Source organism: Brassica rapa, chromosome A02 (assembly GCF_000309985.2).
Source record: "Brassica rapa cultivar Chiifu-401-42 chromosome A02, CAAS_Brap_v3.01, whole genome shotgun sequence".
In the NCBI taxonomy this organism is placed as follows: Eukaryota; Viridiplantae; Streptophyta; class Magnoliopsida; order Brassicales; family Brassicaceae; genus Brassica; species Brassica rapa.
This window is the reverse complement of record NC_024796.2, coordinates 17338087-17348730: the sequence shown is the minus strand read 5'-3', so window position 1 is coordinate 17348730 and position 10644 is coordinate 17338087. Positions and strand designations below refer to the sequence as shown.

Sequence of the window (10644 nt, the reverse complement as noted above, 5' to 3'; positions counted from 1 at the left end):
CTACGTTTACCGTTTCAGTTAGCGAAGATAATCAATCCATATATCAGCCTTTAATTCTAACAACTACAACTAAACTTTCATCGATACGTTTCAGAAGCTTCTCAGTTGAATCCTATAAATATACGTCCACATATAACACAATCCCCATCTCTTAGAGCTGCCAGAATCAAGAAGTACTCAGCAGCAGAAGAACACGGTAAAGTTTCCGCTTTCGCCTTTGAATTTCAAGTCGTAACTGATTCTGTAGATCGGATTTCGGCCTAAGAATTTTTTTTATAAGGAGATTTGCTCTGAGCAAATAGATTTGCACTTGATCCTCTCGACATCTATGATATCCTTTTAACTTCGGTTAGATTAGTTTTTTTTGATATTTTTCTTTTTTTTGGATTTTTGAGCTATTTAGGATTCTTTGACGAAAATAGACAAAGTATGTAAGAGACATAAGAGATCTGGAACACCCTTACTCCTTGGAGCAACTAAGTGTTCTGTCTGAAGACTCCATCACTCTCGATGACAAGCTTAATCGCGTCCAGTGAGTATTATTAGTCCTCTGTTTAATGATCTCACTGTGTAGTCCCAATGATAGTGAGAAAAAAAAGTTTAATTTTGGATCCAAAAGTGTGAGGCTTTTTTTTGTGTGTACATGATCTTTAATGATTTGTGAGTTTGTGGGTTTTGGTTATGTGATCAATTCACGATAACGTTTACACCGACCATACGGATTATATGGCAACTATATTTGGTATGCGTTTGAGAACTAAGCTTAAAGAATGCTTGCCTCTCCACTATAAGGTCAACTATCCTTTTAAGTAAAAAGACAAGTTTTTTCAATGGTCATTTGTTATATATGTGTGATTGTTTCTGTTTCCTTTTACTTATGTTCAGGTTGATATCAGAGTGTCTCCCGGTTCTCATGCCGATGAACATTCAGGTAAGGAAGTTAGGAGATGGCTTAAGTCACTTAATTCATTTGTGGTCTCTTTTAAAACCTTAACAACTGTATAGTTTGCAAGAGTATGGATGATATGTCAAGTGAAAAAAAATTAACGAATGTAACGCTCATGGATTTTGCTATACAAATTCATTTGTGCTTTGTTATTGCAGATGCTTCGTGGATTTTATTTGGTTTGGATAATTGCCCATGTGGCCTGTGAATGCATCCATGCAGATTGGAATGTTTTTATTTTATTTTAAACAGTACAGATCAGAGCAGAGGGTCTAAGGCTGAACAGACGTGTGGGGATCGAATACTTAGCAGTGTGGCTAACACGATCAGGATCTGTCCCACGCTATAACCTGATGGAAGATGCGGCTCCAGCTGAGATAAGTCGTGTCCAGAACTGGCAATGGATTAGGTATGAAGTGGAGTTGGACGGAGATGGGCTTGGAGTCAGGGTGAACAAAGAGTTGTTTGAGAGAGTTGTGGAAGAAGAGATGGAAAGAATCGAGAAAGAAGTTGGTAAAGATAAGTTTAAGAAAGGAATGTATAAGGACAACTGCAAGAAGTTTACAAAGCAATGTACTGCAAGTGAGCTTGATGATTTTCTTACACTTGCTGTTTATGATCATATTGTAGCTCACTACCCAAACAATGTGTCAAGGCCCTGAGAGAAGAAAAGAAGATGCTGGGAGAGAGAGTTTGAGATATGAGTGTTGTACTTTTGTCTTCTATGTTTGTTTCTCATTTGCTTTTTTTCTATATGTCTGTATATTGGATGAACTTGATGTTTTTATCTCCAATATGAAATAAATGTTTCTATAACATCGCTTATAATGTGTAAGGGGCTATATAGCATTGTTTATTTTGATATTAAACAATCTATAGAGTTCAAAATATATAAAATACAATTGGCTGTTTGTTATTTCTTTTTCTATTTTTGATCTTCTGATTCTTTGGAGCTGCTAGGTTTTTATTATAACCGTGAAAAATATATGAATGATAAATGTAAAAACTTTGCAAGTTAATTGCCTGATTATTGAAGTGTTGTCCTGACTCTTGAGAAAGAATATCGTAGAAAGATGACTGTTGATGACATACACAACATAATATTTTGCAGGAGAAGAATAACGGATCTGAATAAGCAACAAAAAAACAATAACACTATATATATATATATATGTGAATACATTAATCGTAGCTCAAAATGTACACAAATTAACCAGTAACATACACACATTATCTTTCAATTGCAAGCATAATGAACTGCTGTAATACACCAAACACAGATCTCCGCGCTTGCGCGGAGTTGACGATTCCTAGTTTATATAATAGCATCAAATAGTTTTAAGTTTTTTACATACCATTCAATAAATATTTACAAATGTCATTTTAATATATATATATATATATATATATATATCTAATTGTTTATCTTTGTCAACTATATTTTGCAGCCATTTGTTTTGTTCCATCTTGTTTTTTCTTTATTTTTGCCGAGATGGACCAGCTATAAGGTTTTATGTTTATAAAATCTTTTAACCATTCTAATGATATTTATAATTTAGCAACAACAAAAAACATCTTAAATACTGGTTTGTATTAGTGTTGCAGGTATCAAATTCGATAGAAAACATTGAAAAACTTTTATTTGTAGATGAAAGATTGTATAAGAATATAAGATTTTACTGAATAGTTTCATAATTTTAATAATGTCTACTATAATTTTATTTTTTATAAATTAAGGTTTGCCTTCATCATGAAAACTTTTATTTTTTTATCTCTGTTTTTTTTAATTTAAAAAAAAACTAATTAAGTAACTATTCCTTTTATAAGTGGTATTTTTTTCTCTTGATTTCATTGTATTATGTTAAACTATAAATAATACAAATTATCCTTTTTAAAGTGTTTCTAGCAATATACATGTTTTTGCTAATCCAGTGTGATTCCTTCAGTTTCCCCCATATGCGTTTAATTCAGCATTGTCAGGTCAAGGTGAAGCTTCTTCTCAGTCGGAGTTGATTACTATTAAAGCATCGAGTTGGGTATTAATGAATCTGATAAGCAATTTAATTCGACAATACAAAAGTTAATTAATTTAATTATTTTCACAATAAATTTTTTTTTTGTCGGCAATATCTATCGCGCTACAAAAGTCACATTGATGGTCCAAAGGTATTTGACCAATAATTATGAACAGAGTAAAATCACAGTTTCGCAATTTGCATGCGTAATAGAAAATCGTTTTAGCCGCAAAGAGATATTCGGATTATTACGTTAATCAACACTTTAGACCAGTTAATGATTTGCGTGGTTCGGTTGAAATTCAAATAGGGATTCGAATAAGCGTGACGACAAATCAATCATTGAAAGGAATTTACATTGAACCTAATAGTTATTATCTTAGTATAACAACACAAAAATTTAGTATGTACCATCAAAGATTCATGATGCAGACATGCATCAAGTATCAATGTTTAAACGACAATTATTTTAAATCGTCATTTTTAATTTTTTGTCACAAAAATAGTTTTCAAACAAAAAATAACCAAAATAACTTTTTATTTTAAATTTTTAATGTATTTTTTTTTAATTTGAAATTTTATCTTCAAAATCCTACCACTTAATTTTAAACTTTAAGTCTAGATTAGTTAACTCTGTGATATAAATGTATTTTTATTCTTTGAGTTATGTGGAGAAAGAAATGAGACGAGATACCACATTTTTCTTTGCATGTCCTTACACCTATACAGTATGGAAGATATTGGATCGGAATCTTGTAGGAAGTGGAATAAATCCGGACTGGCAGTGGACGTTGCAGCGCTTGCAGAGAATGTGAGTGAAAGGAATGGATTCATGTCTGGCTAGACTCTTTTTCCAGACTACAATCTATCATATTTGGAGAGAAATGAATGCTAGAAGACACCAGAAGCCGAGAGCTTCCACAGACAGCTTGTGAGGGGTCATATATAAGGCAATGAAGAACATGATTTGTTCACTCAAGTACAAGCCAAACCGTAAGCTAGAAGAGTTATTGAAAAGATGGTTTGAAGTAACAGCATAGAAGTAGATATCATATTTATAGAACAGTTTTTTTTTTTCAGTTCTTAAAAGGGTTTGAGTTGTACATAACATTCTTTTGATAGTTCAATAAATTTGAAATTTCATCCAAAATAAAATGTATTTTTATTCTTTAATAAAATTTATTTTGGTCATTTTTCTTTTTGAAGACTATTTTTTTATAAAAATAAACTAAAAGGGCTATCTTATGAAATTTTTCATGTTTTTTTTAAACATGTCTATAAGAACTTGTTTTAATTTTTTTTTTTATCTCAAACCACCTTTTTCCAAGAAATTGAAAAATGTTTTTGGTGACCATAATCTAATAATTCAGTTGATGTAAAAAAATTACGAGCGACATACATATTTATAAAATTACCAAATCAATATAATAACTTTTGGAGGGAAAAAACGTCCTAGCAATTTCAATGGCTAAACACATGGAAATCGCATCGTTTACAAGAATGAGTCACAAATGTAGAGAGAGAAATTATGTATCGCCTTGCCAACTTAAAAGGGTTTCTCTGTAAGGCTTAATCTAGACTTTGAGCTAGAACATGTAGATGTCAAAACTGCCTTCTTGCATGGAAGCTTGGAGGAAAGGATTCTAGTAAACCAACCAGAGGGTTTTATCAAAAATAAGAGATGAGAACAAAGTGTGCTTACTCCAAAAATCACTGTATGGATTAAAACAATCTTCTATAAAAGAGAGGGAAAACGCTAGTTGAGAGCCAAACTTTCGCATGGAAAGAAGAGAGATACACGAAGTGTCTAGACTGATCTCTCTCAGTCCCGAGAAAGAAAAAGAGATTTCATAGGCTGTCGGCTTAAGAGTTGGGCAGAGTTGGGCCATGTTGGGCTGCATCAAAATAGTGGATATTTTGTGTGTGTTCCAGTCAGGGCCGGCTTAAACTTTTACTGGTCTCCTGAACATATTTTTTTAATTAATTATAGATGATTAAACATAATATTATGGGTCCTTGCTAGAAAACAAAAAAATATTGGACCCGTTTCTATAATTAAATTTGTTTGATTTTGGGATGGGCCCTGGGCCATTGCACTGCTGGTCCTCCCTTTTGAGATGGCCATGGTTCCAGTGTCAGCCGAATAAAAAACAAGGTTGAACCTCATCTTTAGCTGTGATGGCCCAAAACAAGGTTTATGACATCCCAGTCCGAAACTCATGCATGTAGTATGGGTTCTTGAGTAAATTAGGTAAATTGAAACATGTAGCAAAGAAAAAACTTACAAGTATGACACATTAGGAACCAGACAAAAAGCATAAGAAAAAATGAGACAACGATATAATAGATAAAATAGCTTGAGCCTAAGTCTAAATCACAAGGTATCTAGTGTGTGTAATCTCTTTGATTTATTGAAATTTGGAATAGTAGTTCTCCCACGAAATATACTGGCTATAGGCTGAAAATTCATTAAATTACTTGTGTTTTTCTGTACTTTAAGTTTAATCTAGGTCTAAAGTGTACTTGAACAGAAAATAATCTTAGGTCAATAATCTCTACAAAGAAGTATATAACGAAAATGTTTCTTCACTTTTAAAATTTTATTAATTTAATTTAATATAAGAAATATAAAAACAGTTAATTCATAAACAAGCAAATAAACATGTAAATGCTGTATTCAGACAATTTCTACCTATGCATACTAATTTTTCATTTTACATCAAAACGGCATACTAAATTTTCATTTTACATTAAAAAAAACATTTTATAATTCAGGCTTGAGTTAGTTTGGGTAACCAGACATGCATACTAATTGAAACATAATAAAGGTACATATGTATAGGAATAGTGCATATATGTTTTTCAATAAGTCAGAAATAATTGATACTCTCTCTCTCTATAACCTCTGCCTTCTCTCTAGAAAGTCACAAAATCAGATCTTCGTTCTCCGACTCCGGCGGCGTTCACAGAGCCGGAGTCAGGTTTAATCCTTTTGTCTCTTCCATGATGATCGAGGATGATCTCTCCTTTGCCTCCTTCTACTTAACAGTAGATCTCTTCTCCGAAGGGATCGAAGTTGGAGCTGATCATCCTGCGTTTCAATCGGTTGTTGGTGCATGCCCTTTCTAATCATTTTAGATGAGATCTATTTTATTGAAGCCCTAGCTTCGGGTTGAATGATTCTGCATGTTGGTTTTGAGGTATCTTTGTATCGGCTTTGTATCGATCTTCTGCCTTTCGGTTGAATACAGAGTCGATTAGATTGGCTCCTTGTCATTTATCTTCAGATCTGATCGAGATCTATCCTATTGTCAAGCTTCCTTGTGGCGTTGCATGTCGTGTTATCCGACTCTGTCTCTTCCGGTCAAGCGTAGGAACAGTATGTTGTTCTGTCTTGCCGGTGATTGAAGCTGTGTTCTTTGAAATTTCTGGGCTATTCACTATAGGAGGTCCTTCTCGGTGGTTTTGGTCCTGTGGTGACTCCACCGTTTGTGTTTCACAAAGGTTTTTCTTTGAATCAACATGCGTAGTTGTTCTAAGATGTCTGGGTTTCTTTTGATCTTCATATATTTGAATTAGTTTTGGGTTTTGTAGCCTTTAAGTTTAGTTGTCTTTCAAGTTGATTTCCATGTGTGGGCTTATGATTCCGGTGACTGATGTGTTTGTCAGCCGGCTTTGATTCCGGGATTAACTCAATTTCCGGCTTATGTAATCTGTTCAAGTTAATGTAATCAAATCTTTCAGTGTTAAAAAAAAGTGCATATATGTTTTGAATTAAAACGGTGTCTAAAGTAACTTACAAATTTTTCTAAAAAAAAGGAAATCAATTATTTTAATTTTGATAATATAGAAAATTCGCTTATGGATAAATTAGAAGAATATCCACAATTCCCAATTTATTTTCTTTATAAATAATAACCTTAATAACCAACAATGTAAAATATGTTCATTCCTTGTTAGAGCTGTGCACATATCAAATAGTACCGTATTTGTTTAGTATTTGTGAACTTTGTATTTTACGGATATCTAATTATAGATACATCTATCAGTATAATTAAAAATGTTATAGTATTTCGGTATCTACAATACCGTATTTGTTTAGTATTTGTGAACTTTGTATTTTACAGATATCTGATTATAGATACATCTATCAGTATAAAATCTACCAGTATAAAATTTAGAGCAGATCAGATATCTATTAAATATGACATTTTGTAAATTTAAATTAATGTAGCCAACTAAAGTCCGAATCTGAAACATTGTCAATGATTTCTCTTGACTGGCTACAGCTTCGGGCTTTAATAATGGCTGATAAAACATTGTCAATAAGCATCTTCAATTATTCCAATCAACTGAAATAATTGTGTTGAGCTCAAAAAGCATAATAACATTTTAAAACTGAGGTTTACAGTTCAGTGACAGAAATAACTACAATTTCGTGATAAATAAACGATTAGCTTTTTAAAATTAAAAATGTTAATGCTTTTTTATTGTTCTCTTATAAAAGTCTAGGAAACTTTGGGTTTCGTCCATAAAATCGCGGTTATAGATTACACTTCCCAAATATAGTTAAGGGACTCTCACAATACACCAATTTGTTAATGTTGTAGTTCTAATTTGGATTTTTAACATAAAAGCCCCCCAATTAAGTTTATTCTGGGTATAAACCCCTGAACTAAAAATTCATTAAAAAAACCCCCAACCTAAGATTGGCCCCTCCGTTACTCGTCACTTTAAAACCAAACGCCGCTTTTGGAAATGTCTTAAAACAATATGATTTGTCAATAAAACAGTACGATGTTTAAACAAAATGTCATGTTGTTTATCATTTAATTTTACATTCTTAAGTGTCTTAAAAATTCCACGAGAGAATAGGATGATAAACCCTAATTGTTTAAAGAGAAGGGTTTTGAGTTTCATTTGGTGATTGTGAGAGTTTGAGAAACTCTAAGTTCGGGAGAGGGTGACTTATAGTCTGGTGACAGAGTTGAAGTTATGTATATATATGGTTCAAAACTTCAAATGAACTTAATCCTAGTTACACTTTTGATCGCCACTGAACTCACATCACCTTAGCACACTTGAAGTTGGCTCATCTAAGAACTTGCTGTTTTTCTGTTTTTAATTTTGGAACTCAGCTTTAGAATCTATGTTTTGGTGTTTCAGATTAACTACGATTAAGTTCATCTGTACCATGTTTTACCATGTTTTGGTGTTTTGTTATAGCTCAGGTTATGGTCGTTAGAACCATTAAAATGAAGTGAACTATGTTTGCTTGTTGCTATGTGTCTTGAAGGGTCATTTTATTTGTTTCTTCCAACGACAAGTGCAAGACATATTTTCTTACAGGGTCATGTTGTTAATCAACTCGTCAAACACAACAACAGTAGAAAAACAAGTTAAAAACAACACTTGAAACACTATCAAATGTCATAAATACCAGTTAAAAACGTCACTTAAACCACAATGATGATAGTCCTAGAACAAGCTACTGTTGAACTTTTTCTCTTGGCTTGGCCTCTCACACTGCATAATTCTCACGGCCAGCCTCTCTTTCTTCTCTTGTTCATACTTGGTGAGCTTCTCTCACCCTCACTCTGTTTTACATCACTCACACTCTGTTTTTGTTTACTTGTGTTTCATCTTAACACAAGCTTGCTCTTTCTCTTTACTCTTTCACGTTTCTTTTGTGTTTATGTAGAGAGAGAAGAGAGTTTAGTTGGCTTTTTCCTCTTCTTCTTTCCTTGGGTGGTAAGCAATCTCTTGCTTCCACTTCTTTATTCTTTTTCGACGGGACTCCTTGGTCAATTCTTCTTCTTGTTCATTTTCTTGTGTGGCAAGCTTCCTTGCTTCCACTTCTTCTCTTGAAGGATTTAATCAAAGTTCAATCTTGAGAGCTACGACCACAATGACAGTCCTTGAACCACAATGATGTTAAAAGACGCAAGCTACAACACGCAGTATCACTTTTAGACTTGGTTCTAAAACTCTCAAGCAACATAAACTTTTCGAGAACAAAATCAGTTGAAACCAACACCGTACGTTTAATTAAGAAAACTAAAACCTAACTGGGGAAGATGAAAACATAAGCTTTAACTTGAGGAACAGATATAAACTCAAATTTTTTTTTTTTTTTTTTTTTTTTTTTTTTTTTTTTTCTAGGTCCAATTTCCATTGATTTCTCCCAAAAGGGGGTTTTACAACAGAACATTACAACTCAAAATTGAGTAAAATTGGTACAACCATGCTTTGTAGTTACGAATCCGAAAGACGACACAGTCGAGTTGTGGCTAGCAACCCCGGGCCAGACATCAACTTCACCACTTAGCTTGTTAATCCAGGTTTGGTGCTTTCGCAACCAACCTCGCCTTCTTGCTGTAATGCTGTCACTGTGAAGTTCGCAATGGAGGAAGGGATTAGGGTCATACCAAAGAGCCAAATCCCGCTAAAAGTGGGTTTGCTGAGGAAGCTGTCATGCCAAGATGGGAGAGTACCTGCACTAAAAGAAAAGGTTTCATCCTGGCAAAGCAGCCATAAGACCGCTACACCACTGGGATGGATGAACACCAAAATACGCCACAACCGAGGAACTGACGGCTCCGACGACTCGCGAAGCAAGACCAGACTCCACACGTATTCTTACCCTAAGAACTAGAGTAAGTTCTTTACTGAAGCAGAGAGAAGAAGACTCCGTCGGAAGGAAACGGAGCCAAACACCACTTGAAGACCAATACTCGAACCAAGACACCGGGTGATGCGCAAAACCCGGAGGAGGAACACCATTAGACAGGACCGCAGGAGAGGCAAGACAAAGATCGGGAGAAGAGATGGAAATCCAACGCCTGAGAACCATTCCCCGAACGCCGGAACAGACCATATCCTCGCACACGACAGAGGGATTTGTCAAGTGACACCGCCACCAGAAAATACACCACCGCACGTCTTGGAGAAGAAGCGCCAAGCCCACCTTGAGAGCAGAGAGAAGGTGCGCCCACGCCGAGACACCAAGGCTAGGGAGAGAAACCTTCGACTGCTACACCTCACCAAGCTGGAATCAGAAAGATCCGGGCCGGAAGAGTCAATATCACTACCCACGCGCCACCACCGCCGAAGGCTACGACCAGATCTAAAAAGGAAAAAGTAGATCTGGCGAGACTCCACCGCAAAAGCCGACTCCAGCCATCTTGCAACCCTCTCCGCCTCGTCTCAGCTCCAGATCGGGCCTTAGCCACCGGATCTATAACCCCCCGGGAGGATCTAGGGTTCCGATTTCAAAGTCGTACCAGAGAGTTGACATGTCGAAAGAGAAGAGAGACAAGGGGATGAAGCAAAATAAAAACGAGATGTAGGAGAAGAAGCACCTCCGACGCCCGGAGCTAACGCACACCGACGAAACACCGGTGTCTCCGAACGTCGGAGCAAGGAGGAGGAAACTTTGTCGGAGCAAGGAACGACGAAACACCGGTGTCTCTCAAAATTTTGAAGAACCCTAATTTATATTTGGAAATTTTCGAGTCTCAGATATGAAGAAGAGGAAAGACGGGTCGTTTTTCTTTTGACACTAAACGATGTGTTTCAGACTAACGGAGGTTTTCAAAATTTTAACGTGGCTAAGCAACAGAGGGGCCAATTCGTTACCATTTCTTAGGTTGAGGGTTTTTCCGTTGAATCTTTAATTTAGGG

At 35.2% G+C, this 10644-nt stretch overlaps 1 protein-coding gene and 1 long non-coding RNA gene across 2 annotated transcripts; one reads left to right on the top strand and one right to left on the bottom strand.

The window, feature by feature from the left end:
* The first annotated feature begins 726 nt into the window (after window positions 1-726).
* On the top strand, window positions 727-1855 carry LOC117131967 (malate synthase, glyoxysomal-like). Its single transcript, XM_033285230.1, has 3 exons — window positions 727-792; window positions 886-931; window positions 1193-1855. The coding sequence occupies exons 1-3, from the start codon at window positions 727-729 to the stop codon at window positions 1606-1608; spliced, it is 528 nt and encodes a 175-aa protein (XP_033141121.1). The 3' UTR covers window positions 1609-1855.
* An 849-nt stretch (window positions 1856-2704) lies between these two features.
* On the bottom strand, window positions 2705-10377 carry LOC117132088. The gene is made up of 2 exons (XR_004455580.1): window positions 9456-10377; window positions 2705-9350 (listed from the first exon to the last, which is right to left on the bottom strand). It is a non-coding gene; the product is annotated as an uncharacterized LOC117132088 (long non-coding RNA).
* Window positions 10378-10644: the final 267 nt, after the last annotated feature.